This window comes from Xiphophorus hellerii, chromosome 17, assembly GCF_003331165.1.
Source record: "Xiphophorus hellerii strain 12219 chromosome 17, Xiphophorus_hellerii-4.1, whole genome shotgun sequence".
Lineage (NCBI taxonomy): Eukaryota > Metazoa > Chordata > Actinopteri > Cyprinodontiformes > Poeciliidae > Xiphophorus > Xiphophorus hellerii.
Window position 1 is genome coordinate 5,046,221 of NC_045688.1, and position 24,789 is coordinate 5,071,009.

The window sequence follows — 24,789 nt, forward strand, 5'->3', positions numbered from 1 at the left end:
ATTATGTATGCCAACAGGATGTTAATACATATTCATTGTCCCCAGTAGGTGGTTTTCACAGGCCTGATAAAAAGTAGGAGTTCACAGTCAGAAGTGTGGCCTGTCCAACCCTTGTCAGCAGAAACACATCCCCCTTTAATTGCCCAACCAACCTCTTTGTCCAACTACACCCTAGTTAATTAAAAATAATAATACAAAACCTTGGACGCCAATCTTCTTTGCATGTAGAGACTAACCAGTTACAAATATTAACATATGACGGCGTTTTACAAAGATGGTTTCAAAACTGCAAAAATATCTTGCCTACGATTTAAAGTCCTGTTAACTTTTTCTTTTAGTTTACCTTTATACACTTTATTCTAACAAGTATGTTCATTTTCCTGTTTTCTGGTGAAAAAAACAAAACAACAACAAAACACATTTGTGAAAATTGAAGGAGCATCAACAATCACTTTAAGTAAGTGTCCACTGCACTTTAAAACTGCAGTGGACAAAATCACAGTGGCATGTTTGTTCAATAAAAGACAAAGTGAGGTAACTATAGGGTTCTTGTTGCAACATCTAAGTAGCACTCTTTAAAATTCTCTAGCAGCAGTACACATATGCACTATATTTTACAATACAATGCTATTTTTATTGGGTTTTGTTAAATATTCCTATTTGCATATTGCTTTAAATGCTGTTTTTTAGTTTCACATTATAAGTAACTTTATTTGAAAAGTTAATTTGTGAAGTAAAATGAGCTTTTTACATATTGGTTCTTTTATCCACCACACGTTTTCTCACTGGTTTTCAGTAGTTTCATCCCGTATGACACCCTGTTTGATTTGTCTAGGTGTTATTGAAACACTTGAATGCAATTTCTCCCTCAAACACCATTACATTATGTATGCAGACAGTTAGCTAAGCTGACTGTTCCGTTACTTAAAACCACATTAAAACTGCTCTCGAAAAACACAGAAAGACCACTAATATGAAAAAGACCAGGTAAAAAGATTGAGTTACCTATTAAGCCATTTAAACATTAATATGTGTTTAGATATTAATGTTGAAATGACATTATATGCACTTGGCTATTTTACAAAACTTGTATCATAACATTTGCAAACCTACCTCCCAGAGTCAGAAGCAAAGCAAAGCTATATTAAAGATGACCATTTTGAATATATGGTCCATATATGTACCAGGGTACATATATGGATATATATGTACCCTGCGCAAATATAGAAAATCTGCAACACAAGAGTTGCTGAGTAAGGCAGCTGTTGTTTGGTGTACACACATTGAATTATTTCTTTACACACACAAATCTGACATGATTTGGCATCACTTCCCAGAATGTTTAGTACAAATGAGGATGAATATATGCATAATAAATGGACCCACCACCCTGTGAAGATGGAACAGTAAATTGACTGTACAAGTTCTCTTGTCAGAAATAGGCTGTCCGGACTCCAGTATCCATCCATCAGTCGAAGCAAATTTATACCCTGGTCCTGCTGCTGGAAGCCTGTAGTGCCAATTATGTGAGCGAGTGAGTGCCAGGTGCAGATTGCCAGCAACAGGCCCTGCCAATTAAAGCCTAACCTCATGTCTACCCCTTATACTGGGATGGTATCTGGGTAGCTCAAGCCAGGCAAATGGGTGCAGGACTCCTGACGTTGTGTGAAAAATTGTGGAATGGACATCCTTCAAGACAAAGCAATGAAAAAGATGAAACTTTACACACTAAGTAAGGTAAGTGACAGCTCCTTACCAAACATTATCCAGAAGAAACTAATATAATACCAATTTACTTTTGCAAAATAACCTTTTTCTGTACTTAACGTACTTCATGGACTATAAGTCGCACTTTTTTAAATATAGTTCAGCTACCCCTGTAGTCAGATGCAACTTATAGTTTTTCTGAAGTCAAAGTTTTTCTTAGTTTATTTAAAAAAAATACATGGAAGTTGAGTATCTGTAGAGAATCCCACTGAAACAAAACTTGACACATAAATAGCTAAGAAGCTTTTTATGCAGTTTGTTGCACATTTTGGATGTTGACTGAGTTATGCTAAATTTATATTGATTCCGAAACAATTTACCACCAGGGCCATTGGAGTAAATCTGCACCCTAAAACATACTGGAGCTTTGTTACACAATAATCAAAAAAAAGTAGGACAAAGTACAGTAAATGTACAATTTAACTGTTTGGAACCAGTTACCGGTAGTAGACAAAATCACCTTACTCCACCCAAACCAATGTTTGGAGTGAGGAAAGATTGATGACTTTGGGTTTGATTGAAAAGTCCGCCGTAGGGTTAGAGCCCTGTTTCTGGGTGAGATGCTATGACCAGTGATTGATTAAACAATGGACCAGTGTGGCTCCGTGGGGAGAGGAATTGTTGAAAATAAAAAGAGAATGGCAGAGGTCTATGATTTCATTAAAATAAAGATGTGTGGACTGACAGGTGTATGTAGAATGAATATGGGACTTGTATGGCTCTTGTGAATCCATACATATTACATTAAATGTTAACATATTATTTACAAGAACACTAATATAATAGACATGTTTATATTCATGTTATTTGCTTTGTATTCATTCATATTTTTTTTATAAATGCATTTAGTTCTTTTTTACATGGTAGACTTCTAACAAACCCCATGTTTGTTGTATGCCTTTGTTCCAATTTTCTTTGCTGTGGCCTTCCCTGAGTGGCATTACATGTGTGACCATTGATGTCGAACGTTTTCCCTGCAGACAACAGAACCCCAGAAACCCAACATTACCAACGACGACAACAAACAGCCCTGCCTACAATGGTGTGAAGTTTCAATTACCGGTAGACTTGTTGGCTGGTGGCTGCCAGTCAACCTGACAAGGAAGGGGATGACTGAGTGGAAAGAATTCCTACTGGGGTGGTACAAATCATCTAGCACCCTGACTACAAATGGGACTTAATCGTTAAACATGTATACAATCTATATATAATTAGTGTTACTAATATTATGATCAATTTTCCTTGTGGAAACCCCCCAGCAGAGCTCAAGCAACTGACAGAAAAAGTAGTACATGAAAAAAAGGCCAATTTGCAAATCTTTTTAAAATAAAATTAACCTCCTTTAATGGATGGCTTTGGTTTGCAAGGAATATATAAATATCCAGGGTACCAAATATGAATTTTTGTAAAAATCTCTTTAAAAGTTGAACTTCAATTTCATAACCTAAATTGGAGCTGAATGCAGACAAACTGCCTAACAGTAATTTATGGTGAAACCCTGACTGACAAATTTCCACCAGTATGTGGCAGGATGTATGTGGCTCCGGAAGATTATATAGAGGTATCAATAAAGGAAACTAAAAGGTTTCTAATAAAGAAAACTAAAAGGTTTTTTATAATAAAACAATTTTTTCCAAATTGCTTTATTATAAATTTTACATTTCTCTTATGCTGTCTCGATACTATTTACTTGAAATAGCAAGTTTGACAGTCAAGAGGCCTAAACTCACTAGTGCAGAATTTATCCATTTAACATTCCATATTGCCCAAGACCTCCATCACAACACAAACCCAAAATAAAACATATTCTTTTAAGAGTTTACATTTCTGGAGAAAATTACAAAATGTGAACTGGTCCAACTGCAATCCAGACAGTATATTATGACCAAAAACTAAAAATTAAGTTTTCTAAGGAAATTAAACCACAGGATTTTTTTTTCTTATTTTTGTTCTCTCAAGAATTCTCCCTAAATCAAACGAGACTTTATTTTAACTCAGCGTCTAAAAAACCCAACAGTTTGATGGCCGGATTTGTAACATTTTAATTTTAATGTAAAAAAACACAACAAATCAATAAAACAAATGTTAACCAACCTTCGTCTACGCAAAAGTCTCGAGTCAAATCTCGAGGATGGATGTCACTGTAATTGGTGTGGCTGTGCAAGCGGAGGTTAAGGCCATTATAGGTGAGCATGGTGAGGCATAACTGCTCATAGCCTTACTCTCATTGTGAGAAAAGAAGTAGGGAACGTATTGGGTCCTACCACTCACCGTGACCTGTATCTTAATGAGCGGGACAAATCGATACATGCTGAAAAAGGAACACAACAGCGTTGCAATAAGACAGCTCTGTCTGTGTACACAGATTTGTTTTTCCAGTAATAATGTTCAATTCTGGTGGAGTTTACATACACTCTCTGGCCTGAATGTCATTACTTATTGATTTGTTTGAATTATTGTTTTTTTTGGCATGGAATGATCATACAAGCAAAATTCTTCATAAGTTATACTTCAAACTAATTCAGTTAAATCCAGCATGTTGCTGCCACTAGCATGTATAATAGTTACAGTTATACATGCTTTTTAAACATATAAGTATTTTTAAGTTTAACATCTCACCTCAACTCTTCCAAACAAACTTCTTATGCAATTTGTTTTAGGGTTACTGAGTGAAAGCTTAAAGATGATACCTGGTCCTACAGCTGGTTTGCATTGTAAAACAAAACAAAACAAAACAAAAAACTATGGAAAATCTTCCTTTATATCTCCATTAGCAAATAAATCTTGTGTTCAGTAAAACAAACCATAAACATTCTTAGACGTTTAATATTTTTAATTTATTGTCTTTGTAAAGTAGAACTAGTTCTCATTTTTAGGCAGGTACAGATGCTTATGTGTGGTACAATAATGTGTATTTAATTTTTATGCACTACCTGTATGAAAGGGGTTTTGTACTTGATAAGAGGTGTGGTTAAAAGCAACTCTTGTAAAACTGAAAAGAAAAGTCAAAATTCACGGTTAAGTTTAAAGTTGAGTATCGTAGAAGTTAGCCTTGCTGTTCTTTTTTAGTAAAAAGGAATAAACTGAAAAATTAAGTCGCACACTAAAACACAAACGAGCCAGGAATAATGTAATGTAGCACACATACACACACAGACACACGAAAGACAAACATGTTTTACTTTTCATCAAAAATGAGTTCGCTCTGGTTAGCAGGCAACCCTGGAGTTTGACGAACACAGAGAGAAATGACAAAGGGAGGGAGACGTCTTGGGTGAGAGGCTGTCTTTAAAGAACGCAAAAAAAGTCAATTTCCAGTTGAAAAGAACATTGGCTGTGTGGAAGCGTCTGGCTTGACAATTACATGACTGCTGCAAACCGCACTGCACCTCCACTGATAACCCGTCGGATTCTATTAAAACTTCAGCACTCCAAAGGACACTCATATGGAAGAAATTATCACACAGACTCACAGTGCGTGTGCCGCGTCTTAAAATAGCAAAAAACTGTCTGACAATAATTCTTCATCTACATTATTCCTATTGTGAGGAGGCAGAAAAAAAACTGGAAGGGAAATTAACTATTGGATTTGGCAGAAACTCACAAAATAATTAAAGACTTTTATAAGTAAACTGGTTGAAGGCAAAGTTTATTCTGTAAAACTGTGTGTAGTTTGAAAGTCTCCTAATGACCTAAAAGTAGCCTCTTTGAGGAACATCAAATACTATCACAGTGTACACAGGGGTAGCCTTATATATTTGCACTTGGATAAACACAAACAATTGTGGTACCCTCCTTTGAATTGCCACTTTAATGTGGTGGAGGGTTTTTGTACCCCTATGATCCTGAGGGCTTTGTTATCCGGAATTTTAGCATTTGATGATTTCAAATCGCCAACTCCTGTAATTGGTCTGAGCTCTCTCCTACTTTGTAGTTGCCCAGAAAGAGGCATCAGGCATGGGTGAAGACTGGAGTGAAGATTCACTCCAGTGTTTTCTCAAACCCCCAGTCGGCCGTGGCAGATGGCCTCTTGTACTGAGACAGGTTCTGTTCGAGGTTTCTTCCTGTTAAAGGGTAGTTTTTCTTCTCCACTGTAGCTACATGCAAACTCAATATAAGGGACTGCTGTATAGTCAACAACAAGCGTTTGTCACTACGTGCTCATCCAGGAGGAGTTAATGCTGAAAGTCAATGACTCGATGACTTCTGCTTGGTTTGCTTAGATAGAGATTTTTTAATCTACTTTGAATAATTATTTGAGCATACTGTACTGTTTGATAAATAAAGTAGATTGCCTCATAGAGGAAATCTACTTTAGGTGTGTATGCCTTTCATAAAAAACATATTTCAATTTTGAGATTAAGAACTCTAGAAAGCTGCAGGCAATGCTTTGTAAATTTACTAACTGCAGCTTTATATTTAACACATAGAAAGTAAATATTATTTCCTTACCCTTCCTTTCTATGGTCTCCATCTTAGGTGCAATTAAATTACACAAACCGAATTTCTTAAGAAAGTTTCTTCATGGACACTTACAGGAAAAGAATATCAAACCATGGTTTTACCTCCCTCAACATTCTTCTCTTGTCGCCTTTGTTTTCAGTCTGTGTTCGGTTCCATATGAGGGATTCATCACATACTTGTCCAATGGTGGGAATCACGTTCATGCTTCACTCTTACTCCGTCACAACAAAATGATTCATTTTTCTATTACTGCAATAAGCGTGTGAAATGAGCTATATAATCAATAGCATAGGCCTGTAAACAGTGGCCACACTCCAGGGAAAATGTGTTTTCTTTAGTAAACAATACACTGCCTGCATGTGGTAAGAATGCTCATCTGAAATTGTTTGCGAAGGCAATTTACAGAGAAAAAAAAAGACACAAAATGAAAACATTCTTTATAACAATCGAGGGATGAACAGAGTAAGATTTGCCCAAGACAATATTAAGCTACAGCAAATAGGTTCACTTAGTGTATAATGTTTACAATAAACTGTGCAGATCCTTTGACTTTGTTGTACACACTTGAAGCTTTGAGGACTACTGCATGTGTATTTGTGCTAGTGAGATGAGACAGTCTAAGTATTTAATTGAATTACTCCTTAAAGATATCCCTGCACCACAACAAACTCAAGATTTGTCACAGTACCAGTGATGCAGTGCGGCTAACACCAAACATTTCAAAGCTTAAAACACTGCATAAGCTTGCCCTAATGAAAGATAAACCTTGATCCCAGTTTGAGGTCAAGAGCGCTCTGGAGCAGGTTTTCATTCAGGACATTTATTTACATTGATGCATTATTTTTTCCTTTATTCTGAATCATAGCACTTTCTGCTGCTGTCACAACATGATGCTGCCACTTGATGGGCTATACTGTTGTAAGAAACTTGTGTAAGAACGCCCGATTATTGAAAGAAAAATCACAAGCAATTTTTAAGGGGATGTACTATGTATTTTCCAGGTATATAGTGATATTTTATAACATAAAGCTCAGAAAAGTCAACTTTGCATGACATCCTCTTTAAAATCTTTCCAATCATTCCTCTTAACCAAAATAACTACACTTACAATGTAGAATATGGCAGAAATAATATCTATAAAATCTCTTCAAAAAGCATATGTAGGGAAAGGAAATCGAAATTGTGCAAACTCACTTACATCAAGGAGACAATCTCTACTACTCAAAAACAATCTACACACTTAAGTAGGTAAAACAACAACAACAACAATGCAGCATCTTAAAAGTGATGTTCACTTTAGCTGCTGTGCAATATATTAGAAAGAACACTTACGAGTAGCTGAGCACGAAGCTTCTCATCTTCGCTGCTGATCCTCTCCCTAATGATCGCTTGCTGGAGGCTGTCTTGGGTGAGAGCTCGCTCCACAGACAGGATCCTGGATATTTCTTCCTGGACTTTGGACTGAACATCAGCTTGAGCCTGTGCTGATGCCCGGGCCTTCTCTGCATCGTACCTGGGTAGGATCAATAAAGAGAAAATAAATATTGCTGGAATAAAACTTAGGTAGAATGTAAGAAGAGGCGTTTATATGATGCCTGTGCATTCCCCAAAATTTTCTGTTCTAGCTTTAAATAATGCAGGAAGAGAAGGGGATTTAGTGCACAGGATAACCAAGGATGGTGATAGTTTGGTGCCAAGAATTTGTGCTCCTAACATGTGCTACTGGCTATTTTTGAAAATAATGTTTTTTTTAAAGAGACAGAGATGCTTAAAGAAAGCACCAACTGACTCCAGAGCATTAGTGAACGTGGTGATCACTTGTTCCTCCCATCACAACATTAGAACAACATGGTGGCAACAGCCCAAATAAGACAAAATTTTCCAAAATGGACTGCTGAAACTCTTGGCATTGATGTCAAACAAAATATTAAGATCAACTACACAGAGTTGATCACTCCAGGCAGCACATCTGTATTGTTTTAGAGTCCCGTCATGGCGTGATATGCAGCAGAGCAGGGCTCCATCATGGCGGCGACCTGAAATTTACTGGTCTCTGAAGAGTGACCCATTTTTCAGCAAATATTTGTAAAAGCTGTCTGCATCCCTAGCAGTCAATCTGTCACCATGCAGGTGATTGGAGCCACCTGCATTTTGCTTTTCTTGACATGTCCTTGTAATTTTAAAAAAGTTGCAATGAAGGACAGCACTGAGGAGTAACAGATGAACACTGAAAAAGTTCAAAAGGCAAACCTAAAATCGTGAGAATCAGGTAACCTCTGTGAGAGGGTTTATAACAAATTTAAGTGGTTACAAAGAAGATCCATTTGATTATCGATGGCAGTAATCAATTCTGAGAGGCTGTGTTCTCAACAGACGTAGGAAAATCTCTGCAGACGCAGGACCAGTATTTGAACCCGGTCACTGGGTTGTCTTAGTTGCCTAGCAACACAGTTCCAACTAGGTGACAGTGTGCTTGATTGAATAAGGAAGAACATCCCTGAAACCCCTAAAAGTGATCTTGTGTTTGATATCAAACAGTCAAGCCGAGGCAGAATAAACACAGAACTGACGGAGAGAGCAGTGGAGTGAATTATGGCAAATTCAATGAAGGCGAGGGAGATCTTCATAAACATCAGCCTAAGAAGGATGCAGAGAGATGCACAACAGATACATCTGATGACCACTCCAGAGGGCAGCTGAAAATATTGACTGTACGGCATAGTTCCAAAACAAGGACCCAATTAAAAACTAATTTCCTCCAGAAAAGATGGGGAAATTGTAAAACAATGACACCACTTTTAAAATAGTTATCCTTTTAAACCCCCATAGGGATTTAAACACATAAGTTATAATTCATTTAGAGCTTTCTCAGGTTTTTAGACTCCTCATTATGGGAATTTACATATCTGCTAATGTTTGGTTCCAGGCATGAATGTTATACAAGTTTTCTACCTCTTAGCTCTGCTATGTTTCCCATTACAAGCACACATTAATCTCTCAAAGTGATAGGTTTTCATCTTTTATTAGAAAAAATCTCATTTACTTCCTCAGTCAGGTGTGAATGTAGACAACATGCAGACAGTGATGAATGGTGATGGACAGACTGCTAAAAGCAGATCACCTACATACCTGTAGCTTTGAAAAGATGACAGGTAGGAGTAATTCGAGTATGCCTGAAGTCTTAAAACGGCCCTGCATCGCAACTAAATGTCGGAGGATTTAAGAGGGGGCGGGGAGACGGAAAGAAAACGGGTGAAAGTAAAGAGAAAGTGTGAGCAGTGGCAACATGACATGTTTGGCCCTGAGGAAGTTAAGCAAGGGAGGAGGGAGAGAGAGAGGGAGAGACGGAGGGAGACAGAGAGAGACCAGCCATGTCCAGTCTCACAGTCCACTGGGCTGCACACGTCAGCACACTCCATCCATCATCAGGCTCTGACTCACGCACACACAGACACATGGGGAGCCTCCTAATGGCCTTTTACATTCACCATTTCCCCCACAATCCACGCCTCCCCGCCTGTGTGCCGCTAATGCATCTAAGCTACTTCTACTCAAGACGCTTTGACTGCTGCTACAACTAGGGCTGAAAGAGAACAGTAAACAAGATTTTTCATGGAAAAGTATTTTTGATGGTACTTGTGTGGGCCAGCAAATGTAGCCAACTCAACCTTTTGACATTCCTTTGTTAACCAATATGCCTTTAGCTGAACATATAGGAAGGAAGTACATCAGATAAAAAATGTTTAATCACAATTGAGTTTCCATAATGTACTGGATGCGTTGCAGCTAAAATAAATGTTTAAATCGCTTGATGTGCAAGTGTTTGAAGAAAGCATTTATTAAGAAGAGACTACAATGTAATACAGCACTGACCTGCAATGTGGTTCTATTAATTATTGTTTTAACTGCATTAAATTCACAATTTAAAAATATATTTTTGTGCAGGAAAGCACGAAAATATATTTTTGTTTCTACAAAACTGGATTTGACTGTGTTCATGTTTTTTATTTCAGAAGAGGAACAACATTAAACTGTTTAATATTCAGAGGAAACATGCTAGTCAAATTAAAAGATGAATGTAAGCCTAAATCTGCTAGATGTTTTAATAATTTTAACTGTATGTACAAAGTCTGCACTAAAAAATAAAATAAAAAATGTAAAAAATCACCTAAATTCATTCTCTTATTTGTTTTGTTTAGTCCCGCAGAATATTAACAACCAAAAAAATTACTTGTCGTCAAAAGGTGCAGCACGATTAAGAAACATTAAGGATCCCATATTTTCATGTCTGTGATTTTTTTTCAATTCAACACGCAATTTGTTTAAATTAATTTATTTGCGAGGCCCAAAGGGAAACAAAATTAACATCAACTTGACAAAATGTATTTATTTATTTGTTTATTCGAGGCCCAACAGACCAACCAAAAAGTCACATGTGACCCATAACTATAATCTGATCTGGAAAGAGAAGATTTCCAACAGAAAAGGAAAGTGTGGGTGGAAAAAAAAAAGAGTCTATTGACTGCTTCACAAGTGCTAACCCAAGCAAAGACTCCTATCACTAGCGAGATGCTATCTGTCTGCTTCACCTCTATTGCTTTCCAGTCATTATTGCCCTGTCTCTGGGATATTGGGCACATTTTTCATCTGACTGCAGAAGATTGGCACTGGGAGAGGAAGGGGGGCGTTGACGTAGACAATGGTTGAGTCAGAAGGAGAGAGCAAACACTGTAGCTAAGAGGCAGAATGAGAAAGTATCATATCTTTTAGAGGATAAGTGGATGATTGTTTTCTGTTTTAGCCTGGCACTGAGAAGACTTAGTGGATAATCTTGAATAATTAACTGTTGTTTTGATTGGTAACTGGACGGAGTCATCAAACAGCCAGTTGGAAAACAGAATCGGTGAGATTTCATTAATTTGAAGAAGAGAAAATTGGGGTGAACTGTGTCTGACATACCAGAGTAGCTGCATACTACTTTCTGGAGGTGTCTGAAATGAAAATCCATCAACTTTGACACCTGATCAAAAAAAGAAAAGCTTCCTCGAAAAAAATATTTGAGTACAACATTACTAAACATCTGAGTTAATAAGTCACAACATATATGACAGAAAGAAATTAACATCTGTATCATTTTAGATTAAATGTATAAAGTCCAGCTTACTAAATAGTCTGATATACATGTACATGTAGATAAGGTCAAATGTTAGAATATGAAGTGCCACAATCTTAAAGCTCAATACCTTTACAAAAATTCTAAAACAGAAATCTTCAGCTGTGACCAACTCCCTCTAATCAGAGGATCAATCAGTTTTTCCCTTCCCCCATTTCTCCTTGCCTTTCTCCACTTTTTACTGAAAAGTAATGCACAGTGCATTCAGCCAGACCAGCATACCAGTCCAGGCTCAACCCAGGTCCCTGGAAACAAAGCATTTAAGCACCCACTGCAATATTGATGTTACGAATAATGTCGTAGAATGCTGTCTATGAATATTTAATGACTCATCCATTCTCCCTGACACACACATGAACACATGCATGCACTGCATCTGATTATACAACAGTGCAATAAAGTTATATTCTGGATGATAGAATGGGAACAACCCAAGTCAACTGCTTTCCACTGAACAATAAATCTCATTGTTTTGCCTCCAAGTTTTTAATGTACACTGCACTTAGAATCCCTTAATGAAGTAAATTATTATTAGTTCTTCAATTAAAACAAGGCAACATCCTCTGGTTGAAGTAAAGTCCTCTTAGTACAATCAGTGAAGCAGGTCTAAAATGCAAAATGTATGTAAACCTAAAAATTAAAAATCTGGAAAATAAAAAAAAAACAGGGGTTACATTTAATATTAACTCGCTGATTTAAGAAAAATGGTGAGAAATTACCAGAGTGTCAAAGAAAAACAACATGTAGATTATAGTGAAACATAAAAAAAAAAACACATTCTGGATCTAGATGCATCTAAGATGGTTGAGGCAGTCTTACTTAGAATGATGAAGTAAAATTAAATAAGGTTCAGAACATACAGCTAAACTGAATAACTCAAGAAAACAAAGTCCACAGACCCTAGTCCCCAAACAGTAAGATAATCTTGTATAGGGGTGAAATAAGCTTTGTTAACATTAAACAAAATACGCTGCCAATCAGTCTTTTAAATCATCAGTCTTGCAACACAATTTCCAAAACATTGTGCTTGAGAATATGTCCAAGATAGCTTAATGGTAGTTTAAAGTGTTAAAGACTAAGTAATAAATTCAACTGGTGCGGCGTTACTGATGTAAAGAGATCTAGAGTTTTCCTGAAAGGGTAACAGCCAATCAGATTAAGCAACTTTGCTTCGTAACCTAATGGAGGATTTCTGAGTAGGAGCATGGTGAACTGATGTTAGACACAAAAAGAAGAAATTTGAAGTCGAAGCTTTCTCAGGCTAATCTAGAACTAACAAAGAATTTAATGGGGTGGCTGGTTAAATGTGAAATGAGTCAAAAACTCTCAGAGAAGGTCAGTGTTCTTACTCTTAAATCAGGCATGCAATTATATCACACAAGCTGCTTGAATAAATGTTGAAGAAATAGTCTGAATTTGGACAAATACAACTAACCTTTTAGTGTTTGAGCTGGACAATCAAACTCAACCAATATTCACAGAGGGAGCGAGTTTAATAAAAGGTTGGAATATTACCAACATGAAGGAAATTAAAGAAATGGAGTAACACTGAATAACAGCAAAAAATGTAGGAATAGAAGGAAGAGACAAGAGCTAAGAGGTCGAAAGTCAAACAGTACAAACAGTGATAAAGAATGCACTGGGTTGAGGAAGAAGAAACGGTTGAGTATGAGTTTTTTTTTTACTCTCATCCCACCTTCCCTATCATCCTTTTCTGTGGCGTTCTGCTCGGATGCCTCACAGAGAAGCGGCAGAAGCAAATCTGCTCTCTGCACCCGCTCCTTTCTACAAATTAGTTTAGGCTGCACCTAAATAAACCCGGAGCTCAGAGTTTCTACTTCCTCTCTACCAGAGCAAAATATGCAAAGCCAGATCTCTGGAGTTCATTTATGGTCTTACAGCCAAACAGATGGAATGGTGCCTAATCTAAACACCACAAATCCTCAAATTCGCAAGAACTTTTTTTGACACTGCACTACTGCGGAAGGCTGAGTGAAGGAATTCAAAACTGCCACATTACGATAGAAAAAGTAGCACATAACTGTGACATGAAAAAGGTAAGATAATTTCAAAATTAGAAAATGTTTTAAACTTGTAGAAGTATATCCCAAAAGATTTGCTACTAACATCGCAGTGAAAACTAAGAGATGACAAATGCACATTGTATTTTTTGTAAAGAATTTGGTAAAGCATGTACACCTGTCCTTCTATTCCAGGGGTGTCAAACTCCAGTCCTCAAGGGCCGCTGTCCTGCAACTTTTAGATGTGCCTCTGCTGCAACACAGCTGAATAGAATAATTAGGTCATTAGCAAGGCTCTGGAGAACTGATCTACACAAGGAGGAGGTAATTAAACCATTTCATTCCAGTGTTTTGTATCTGTGGCACATCTAAATACTGCAGGAGACAGGCCCTTGAGGACTGGAGTTTGACACCTCTGTTCTACTCCATCATTTTAAGCTAATTTTTGTTTATCCCATATTTTATTACATAAAATATTAATATGAAAATACTGAAGAATCTGGGCGCTTTAGAAGCCTAATTGGAAACTTTCAAGTGGTACGAAGAATTTCCAAGGCCCTTTATATCCACTAAGGTTTCCACGTAATATTTCATTTTTCTGTGCTTACACTGTGCAGTCGTCTCACAGTTTCACTGCTGGCACCTAGTGGTTCTGTTAAATGAGCTGTATTACACTATAACTCACAGAAGGAAAGCGTTTTACCCCTTACTCCAATCAGGCTGAAAAAATATCTCATCTCAGCGTCTTCTCTGCTGTCTCTACAGGGACCATTATACTGCAGTTAAATTATAGGCTCAGGGCACCAATGAGGAAAAAAAATGTGTTTTTTTTACCTAAATATGTACAAAAAACATTTAATCTCCAAGGATAAAGTTAAGTAACTATTGAAAATAGAACAGCAATTTATTTAGAGTTTTGAGTAATAAACCTGTATCATCACTGAAAGAGGAAACCTGTTTGTCTTCCTGGTACAGCCTGCCATTATCTCTAATGGTCCCGTGTTAGGACATTAGGGACAAATTCTACATCTTCAGTGTAGTCATGAATTAAAGGAAAATGTCCTGGAGTAGATGTCTTTCTCTGGTGCCCAGAAAGATCAAAACAACAGAAATATCAAATGCAGAAATGGTGACATGGTCGCCATACGTAGTTGTTAAATCAGTGCAGTTCAAAATCCACAAAATATGTCCAGTTTACAGCAGACTACATGGACTTGTAAGGGAAAATGTGCAAAGAAATACAATGGATAAACAAGTAGATGCAAGGATAGGTCGGTCGATTGGTCGGATAGATGGATGGATGGATAGATAGATAAATAAATTGCATCTACCTATTATATCTCCATGTTGCTTTCTATTTTGTATCATAATATAGATTTGCATAAAGAACTGGCTGAAGCTACACTATGATTTTGGTAAACTGTAAGAAAAGAATACACTCATGTCTGTGGATGACACTAGTTGCAGCAGGAATACAAAAAGTAGCAAAACAAACAAACATATATATCTATATATATATATAGATATATATGCCCTTCCCCACAACTTCAGTAGTTGTATGCTTTACTATTTTGCGTTCCTGTTTATTATAAAGACACATAAAAAGAGACAGAGCAATACAGTGATATGATAATATGGGATGCACAGGCCAAAAGATATAAACACATAAGCAAAAGGCAGAGGATTATTCACTGAAGACAAAAAGAAAAGAATGGACATGAAGAGGTTTCTTTATCAGGCTGTGCTAATGGATCACCCCCTCTACACCCAGGAAATTATCTCAGCATTGTGCTCCCCTTACTAAGACATGATTAATTGATTGCAAAGGAACAAGAGTAAAGAAGAACAGAAGATAGGGTAGGAGGGAAAAGAGCTGATGTACTTCGGAAGAGACGTAAATTGGAAACAGTGGGGATCGGAAAGTCTGGTGCTGACCTTTTGGAATATTAATGAAACTGGAAAATGGTCAAGTTTTAAAAAGAAGAAGACATTTCTTGATTCTGAAGCAAAGAACTGGCATGGAAACAGAAAAAAATGAGCAAATAGTTGAGTGGTTAGACATATGCTTTGCAATTTAGTTTTACTAATAATAATACCAGATAGTTATCCTACAATAAAATAACAGACTAGTCAAACACCAAATCGTATAATTTCCTGTCATATGAGGAAACGAGGCTTTCAATTTAAAAAACAAAAATTACATCTAGAAATGAAAAAAACATTTCTAATTTTAAAGAAAAACTTGTGTGTAAGTGTGCAGGAATCTAACCATGCTTGCATGTCTTGCTCTGTTTTGATCCTCTTTTGCGCCAAGTCTTTATACAGCTCATCAGTGATCTTCTTCCTCAGGGCCTCTTCATTCACTAGAGACAAAGAAAAAGAGGGAAAAGAGTAAAAATGAGAAAATTAAAGAAATTCTTAAACACAGCCATGTTTTATATAGAGGCAACAATTAGGGAAAAATTATTGATTTTTAACACAAAGCTAGGGAAAAATAACAATCTACCAAAAAACTAACAAAATAAAACATCCAAGCCATTAAATTCGTAATTACTCTCTGGCAAGAGTGAACGAATTTTTTTGCTCAACATATTAAATGCATAGTTTCAAAGAATAAAAATAGAATTCCAAAACTAATACATTTAGGACATGTTTAACAGTGCTGTTTTGCAGCCAATGCAGAATTAAGATCTGTATAAATCTATCCAGGAACAAAGTTAAACCCTGTAACATTTGTTGTGATTTAAACTCGACGGACCAAAAGCGTGTGAGCACACGAACAGGAAACCAGCCATACAGAATAATCAGAGTTTACTTTTTTTATTCTTTTTTAGCGCTAGAAAAGAGAGACGCTTACCCTCACAGGCTAATTTGTTGTGGAGTGAATATAACCAAAATTATACAGCATCTGATCAAAAACGGACGATCCATTCCCTATATCTACGACACCCCTATTGGTCGCCTGATGTGTTACGTCAGCTTAAGTTTCCATTTCTACAAAGGCCGTTGTGTAAAAGTGAAGAATTCCATGTGTGTAACAAACTTTGTGTGCTTGTCCTTGATAAGCGTCTCAACACTGTCATGAGGATGCTGGAAAAACAACAGATAATTTAAAGACTCTACATCCTCCAGTTAGTGCCTAACAACAGTCAAGTCAGAAAAAGAAAGAAAGTTAGCCCAGTTAAGCCTGTTATCCAGGTCAAAATCAGCATGTTTTAGGTTTCTAATTTTACATTAAACTGCAAACACTCTAATATGTCTTTTGCACAAAAGAGATCAAAGAACAAAGAAAGAATAATGGCCTTAATAAGTTCCTTTGGGCAAAAAAACAAACATCATATCAGCACAAACAACTCATATCATCTGTCAAGCACAGCGATAAAGGCTGATTCTTCATACTTTTGTGGGAACAGGAACTTGGCAGCTGCCTCCAATCGATAGCAAATCTCAACTCAGCTGCCTCATGCAAAAGGTTTATGATATAAAGCACATCAGCAAATCTACAACAGAATTCAAATCATGTATAATGGACTAGACCACCATGCAAAGCTATTCTGTTCTGGTCCACGAACAAGGGACAGATATTAATCTTTGGAAAAACACATCTAAATATTGTCAATATTAAAAAGATAGAACTCAGAAAATGATCCAAGCACGAGGTGCATACAGGATATTAATTTTCCCTGTTGCAGATTTCGTACAACAGATTAATCACAAACATTATAGTCCTTAACACCAATAGTTATACTCGGCACACATCCTTCATAAATCATATCTAAATATATATATTTATCTTCTATGGTGGATTTCTGTATCTATTATCTACTTGGGAGTGTTGTAGAGTCACTATAGATTTTTAAATTACTCTTAATGTCTTAGAGTTAAAAACAACTTTAACTTTCTAAATTTTCTAAACACATATTCGTCGTCTATAACAAATCTTCATGTTTAGGAATTTTGCCTTATACACAGATTAATCCTCCAACAAGTGAAAAAACAACAACAAAACAAAAATAACGGTAACATTGAGGTGAAAACTGCTGCTCAACCTGTCACTGAATTTCCAATACTTCTTTATAGAGTCGGCAAAAAAATAAAAGGGCACATAGACATCTTTTTCCTAAAAAAACATAGTTCAATACCACCCTGTCAACACATATTCGTGTCATTGACGACAGACGTATATGACTCCATGTCCTCACCAGTCTATCTTGGCAGGTAATTAAGCATGAAAGTAAAGATGCCGGCCGGCGACTGGGCCAAAACGTGCTCTGAAGGCAGAAGTGGCATACGGTGTGCTGCAACACTGCGGTGATGAAGGGGGAAGTGTCTGAGCCTGTCAAGATTAGTCTCCTACTGCATTAGTTAGATGGGATAATCCCTATTGTCAGAGTCTATTATTACCTGGTAACATGTGGTAACAGCAGCTGGGAAAAACATCATTATTACTAGAATAAGATTAACAGAAAGAAAAAACAACAAGGTTACAGATATGCAAAACAAATTTCTTTGAGACAACAGCCAGATTCCAAAGCATGGATCTAAATACAATATTTAGTCAGTAAATTGAAGAAGGTACTGATGAATATAGTTCATCAATTTACTGGTCATGATCTTTCCATATCTGGAAAAACTACAGGAATGACAATATAAAACAAGTGATTCTTACATTCTCTTGAAATGTTAATATCAGTATTGATATTACTTTTTTTATATTACTTCCCTTACTGGAAAATTACTGATTCTCTTAAATTTGACCAGGGTGCATTCTGTGTAATATGCACTTTCCAAAGGATGAAACAATAAAAATGGCACATTTTAACAATTATGATGCATAATGCTCTAAGCCAGAAACACATAATCCTGAATTCCTATACAAGTTCAAATACAGACAAAAAAAGTTTGGTTTTTTTAACTTGATCTTTTATGTTTGGAAGCACAACAACAAGCAAGAGTGGAGGCGGGAAGCTGATTCTCACCGCAGAGAGAATCCTCAACGACAGCCTACTGTCCAGAGCTCCCAAAAATAATATCCATCATGTCTGGCTGCAGTTCCAAGTACTATTCATCTCACAGCACAGGAGTCTGAAATTGTTCCTGAGCTGCCATGATCACTGGTAATACAGTCATTTTAGGTGAATATTAAATCATCATGGACTCAGTTGCAATTAAAAAAAAGAAATTATTCACCGTTAGACCTTTTTGATCACTGATGTTCACTAACACCATTGAGGCATTTGAGGCTTCAAATATGGGGGACAGATCAGAAACCGCCGACATGTAATGCGTTACTAAGCTTGAGTGGAGATATTAGGGGGGTTATGTCCCCAAACAGGCTATAACTGTTTCTGCATTGACGACATTGTAAATTAGATTTACAAAAATGTAACAAAATATACACCTGTGTATAGCCACTGTAATATGTCATCATGCTGTGTTGACATTTGTGTTATTGGAAAAACTTGTGTATATATATGAGAAATTTGTACTTTTTTATCAACAATTAAAAATACATTCACAGAGCATTGCCTCAAGTATATTTCCAAGGCATTCAAAATTCAGGAAAGCTTAGACAATTCTACATTTCCTCTCCGGCTTTCCAAAGAGAGGCTTCAGATTGCTGGCGAGTCCACAGGGTCAGCCACAGAACAGGTTGTAATATGATAAACACTGTCTGGGGTCCTTGAGGGAGGCTGTTTGGGTCAGAGACAATTCCAGATTGACAGAGACCTTGTCAATCTTGAGTAGGACATGTAAATGTTAAAAAGATTAAAAGCTCATCATCTTTTTAAATGCGTCTCCCTCTTTTTCCATTCCACCAATCACTAGGCCACATGGAAGAACCCACAGAGGAGGTGGCGAAGCAGCGAAGCTCAGGCTATTGGCAGTAGAGATAATAGACAAAGGCAAATTGCATTTCTCATCAGAAGTTTCATTAACCCCGGGACCCACACGGAGGGCATAATCTGTAACATTACCACTTCCTCACGTTTCTACCTTGCGCTTTGGTCGAGTCACTACACACCTTCCACAATGCGCAAAAAAGAATAAAAAGGACAGGAAAAAGTGCCAAGAGCAGGTTTCCAACTTATGATAGTACAACTGCAATTATACCATTTTCTTTCTAATCAGACTTCTTTGGTAATGTAATCTCAAATTACAGATTGAAAAAAGAAAAACTTTTAGTTATTTTCTTACAATAATAAGGATGCTTTGAAAGAGACAAAGATGTAGTTCATCAGTGTCCACTTTATGCATTTGCGCTTCCACCGCAATTTTTCTTTCTCATCTTTCCATTCTCTTTTCTACCCCCAGGAGACATTTTTAAACAGACTATTAGTCCAGGACTGTGTGTGGGCCCTGGCATATGAATATTTATAGCATATTGGAGAAGGTGTAGGAGGTTCAACCTTGACTATGGTGTAATCAGCACACATACTTACTCAGGGCATGATTTAGAGACAGCCGACCTGCTGAGAGCCTCACTCGATACCCAACTCTCGTGGACACACATAATCAATGTCTGCCTCATTAAGGTCGCACCCTTTGAGAATTGGGCTGAACTTTGTAACATTTTTAACGAGATTCACATTCACATTCATCACACCTTCCTTTTTTTTATTCCTTAAAAAGAGCGTGCCCAAGCATGACCAATCAAATAAGTTGACTTTTTTTCACCACTTATACAATAGTTGGAACATAGTACCTTTCTAACTCTTTGAGGTGACCTCCCAAGGCTAATACTGTGAATGTCAACACACAATATATGTGGATAATGAATGAGTCATATGCTAAGTTAAAGGACAGTTGTAGCAATGGTGCTATGAAAAAAGTTGCCCCAAGTGGACACATTTTTTCTTTCTTTATTGTTGCCCCAGTTTCTTGTGAAATCTTGAACACTGATTTTTGTAGTAGTTTAGGTTCTTTCACCTACTACAGGAGTCAGTGTAGTGTTTGAGATGTTTCATAAAAACACCTCAAGACAGGATTCAGGCATTTTCTGGCTGTCTTTATGCATTTTGATTTGCAGTGAGGGAAGTTGAAGTCGGCCTGAAAATGTTAAGCCCCAACTTACCAAGCAAGGTAGCCAGAGGTCAGCATTGTTTACGTTCTATAGCAGTGAGAGAGGGCTTTTGGATTCACGCAGTGCTGTACTGATGTTTAGGGTGATGTTTGTTGATGCAACCAGTCAGCCGAAGAATTTATAAGCATAAACAAGGCTCAGAAGTCTTTTCTGATGAGAAGATTAAGGTAAGATACATTATTTAAATTGAAAACATTTGCTCAGTTTTTGAATGTAAAAAGAAAACAAGTAAACATATGAGCCATGTCTTTCAAATGAGAGGCCTAAATAATTGATGAAAAATAAAATGTTTGGTATATCCTAATCTTTCATGAGATGAAGATACTTTCCAGTGATAATGAACTTGCTGACTGCTACATAATTAAATGAGATAATGCCATATGTACCTCATCATCTGTTATTCAAAGCTAATTAACTCAAACAAAGGACTGATAACTTTTTACAGAATGAAGAAAAATGAAAGTAGTTTCACAATGGGGCCCAATGGTCCTTCAGGCTTTTCTTGCTGAAGATAAATGAATGCATTTTGTTATTCGTCTTCCACAATAACCAGCTCAATCTGAAAAAATGTTCAAACTGGGGCATCATAATGGCATTTTAAGCAAATAGAAGGTCATTTTAATAACTGATACTACAAGATATATTTCTCTTGCTTGGCCTGAGCACTGCCACTTGTGTCTGGAATCTGAACTGAACCGTCAGTCTCAAAATAAAAAAATAATAAAAAGAACCTCCATTGAGCTGAGTACTGGGGCCCTTTAAGGTTGTGTGCTCAGCCCTTTGCTGTTCAAACTAATAACACCTCATGTGTGGAAAACCTGATAAATATAAATAAATAAATTCAATGTAAAAGAAGAAATACCAAACCTTTGTACTCAACAGACAAAAGCAGAAGTGATGCAATAAATGACATTAAATTGTGAATATATTGAATGTGTGGAAGTCCTGCATTTCAATGTGGTAGCTGCAACATAACAGACAATAGTGGTCTCCAGAGGATAGTCAACGGAGCTGGAAAGGTCACTGGAGTGTCCTAACCCTCCGTCCAGAATGTATTTCAGAGTGGCTGCAGAAACAGAGTTTTGAACATGGTCAGAAAACCTTTTTATGTAAACTATTTGAACTGCTGCCATCACATCAATGGGACTGGACCATTAAAATCTAAGCAGGATCCTGCCACAACCTGCTAACAAACTGAACTACTATTACTGGACTTTAAATTTTTATATATATATTTTTTTTTTACAAAAATCTGTTGAATGATCCATAACTAATCTTACTCCCTATAACTTATTAAAAAAATTACATTTTTCTTCATGGGCCAAAATAACTTTTTTTCTCATAGTATATTGATATTACATTATTTATAAGGTCACTGGAAATTATGACCCTATCTGATCAAGTGAAAATAAAACATACTAAATCCAACACTTTCATGCTTCTACACAGTAGTGTCTGTTTAAAACCTTTCTTCAAATTTAGTAAATGTCTTGCAAATTGAAATATTTTCTTAACTTAAGGATCTGTATTTGTCAACTTGGTTTTACACAAATGGTCTGACATTCTTCAGCCAGAGCTCTGTTTCTTACTGCAGGCATGACACAGTCTGCTCTTAAGAACTTAAAACATGCTTTTTTTTAAAAAAGTAAATTTCATTAGCCCTTTAAGTTTGTTGTATTAAACTGTGGAGGTGTCGTTCGAATCACTGGAGTTTGTGTGGCGTGGCATAAGTTGGCCTTTTTTAATTACCTCACTGACTGAGCACAGTCAAGGATGGAGTGGTCTGCGCACATCATGGATGCTACTCTAAAAGGAATCTACTCCCACTGATGCTTCTGTGTAGTGTAATGAGCAGGTAACATTGAAATGTCCTCTGTCAGATAAAATACAACAATTCCTTTTTTTTTCCTCTTTGCACTGAATAAGTAAACACCAGCTAATCCCTGTCTTTCTCCACTCCTTAATTATAAATTGCACTAAATACAGTTTGGAAGAGACTATTTTAATAATACCAGGAAACCATTTTCTAAATCCACATTCAATTTTTTTTTCTCTCAATTCTGAATAGCAATCAAATTACATTCAAATAGTCAAGTTCAAATGTAGAAATGTCAACATTATGAAGAAGAACAAGTGTAGCAAGTAAATTTGTGTTGAACTTCAGGGAGAGGTTTTCTTAATGCTGCAACAAGCAGTGAGACAATTTGGAGGTAAGTTACTCAACTACAGCTACCATGAACAAAATATGTAACATTACATAATCCAGGATGCCACTGACTAATAATCACGCATAGCCTTTCACAGTCTGTAGCTCACATACCAAATTAATTTCACTCTTCATTACATGAGATACAAACTATTAAGACTCAAGTCTTAGACTTGAGTCTATTAAGACTCAAGTCTTAGACTTGAGACTTGACCAATGAAATCAAGTCTGAAGTCTATAGGGCACACAATTAAGCAAGTCTAAAGTGTTTTATTTTTGCAACTTAAGTGCAACTGATGTTGGAGTCTCAAGTACGAGCTGCTTTCTATGTCAGAACAGTGCCCAAGATGTTTGTGTATGGAAACTTCTTAACAGATTTCTTTTTGTCATGTTGCTTGATATGGAAAGCAGTTTGTTTTCCCAGCTACAGCAGCTGTCAGATGAGACAAATCTTCAAAAGCAAAGCTAGGATCCAGAAAACTAAGAAAAATACATAAATAAGTAGATAAAGAGTCCTAAAGATGCTGTTGGTCCCCAATCATTATGTTGAACTTTCAGTAACCTTTTTCATTCAAAAAAGAATTAATCATGTCATTAACAGTTGGTGGATGGCAGTAAATCACTATATGACAGTAGCTACTGCAAGGCCAATTTTTTAAATTAAGACTAATTATAATTGCCGTGAAAAGTTGGAAGCAAACAGCTTAAGGTGGCTTATAGTTAACACCCACACAATAGGCACAAACAAAATGAAATGCAAAACAAATCTATGGCATGTTCAGTACTACATAACCTTTGCCTTCTAATTAAACATGTTACAGAAACCATGTCCAATACATTTCAAGACAAAATGATAACCACCAAAAAACATTACATAAACATAATAGACAAGTTTTTACTCTATGTAGGACTGAATTTAATGAAGATGCTTCTGAGGTATATGTTTTGGATACAGCTAGCAAATTAAATTAGAAATTTTCTGTAGAAATTTAAACGGGGCATGCCAAAGTGTGCCCATTGGTTGGAACAAAGCGTTCTAATGCTAAAAATTAGCGTCAATGCCAAAGTAAGCTACAATGTACTCAATAGCACATGGAGAGTCACAAGCATGTTGGGTAACATGGACCTACTCCATTCAGTATGTTAAAATTAGTGTATAAGCTAAAATTAGCTAATTTGGCTAATTTTAGCATTTTGGCTAAAATTAGCCAAAATGCTAATGTTAGCCTAAATGCTGCCAGTAGCATGTGAGGTATCACTAACATGTTGTCTTACATGGACTTCCTCCATTCAGTGTGCTAAACATGGCTAAAAAAATTTTTTTAAAGTTGCTAAAAAGCTGATTTTAGGGAAAAGGCATTGCCTGCTAAAGTTTGTGTTAATGTTAATGCACTGCCTTCTGATTTTTACTTCGTGGCATTTGGTTACCAGAAAATGCGCTTATCTCTTAGCAACAGATTGACAACAAATACTGTTATTGTTCAAAAAACATTAAGATTTCCTATGCTCTTTTGAAATACTACTTATCTTATACTACTTAAGAATTGTTCATTTGTAGAAAAGTGAAAATTTGTTGTTGTTTTTTTTGTTATTGATGGTAAACATATTATAACACAGACATTCAACACAAAAGTAAAAATCTGATTTATACTTCATGGGAGTTCATTACGAGAAAAAAAACTCGCTCATCTCTAACACCAAATTAATAACAAGTAATATTATTGTTTAAAAAACATAAGCTCTTTTGAATCACTGCTTAGACACAACAAATTTAGAGTTGGCAAACTTTGCAAAAGTTAAAATCTGATGTTTACTTTATGGCACTTGGTCACTAGAAAATGTGCTTATACTATCCCCTCACGGGATCGAGCCACACATTTTGAAATATGTATTGTGAGGGGGCACACAGCAGTACGAGCCACATTAACGGTGAAAGCAAGCAGCAGTTATTTTGAGGTGCCTTCAGTGGTCCTATGCATTGCAATGGCAGGCCCCAACAACAGTTACTGATATGTCAAAAGTCAGAAGAAACCACTCCCACATTTTCCCTAATAAGTTTTATCACATCCTTTGT

At 36.5% G+C, this 24,789-nt stretch overlaps 1 protein-coding gene across 3 annotated transcripts in view; it reads right to left on the bottom strand.

The window, feature by feature from the left end:
* Window positions 1-24,789, bottom strand: part of chchd3a (coiled-coil-helix-coiled-coil-helix domain containing 3a) — a 67,626-nt gene that overhangs the window by 39,078 nt on the left and 3,759 nt on the right. For all 3 annotated transcript variants that reach the window (XM_032589812.1, XM_032589811.1, XM_032589810.1), the window contains 2 exons: window positions 15,695-15,788; window positions 7,564-7,744 (listed from right to left, as the gene is read on the bottom strand). In XM_032589812.1, coding sequence (XP_032445703.1) covers window positions 7,564-7,744; window positions 15,695-15,788 — 275 coding nt within the window. The remainder of the gene's footprint in view (window positions 1-7,563; window positions 7,745-15,694; window positions 15,789-24,789) is intronic.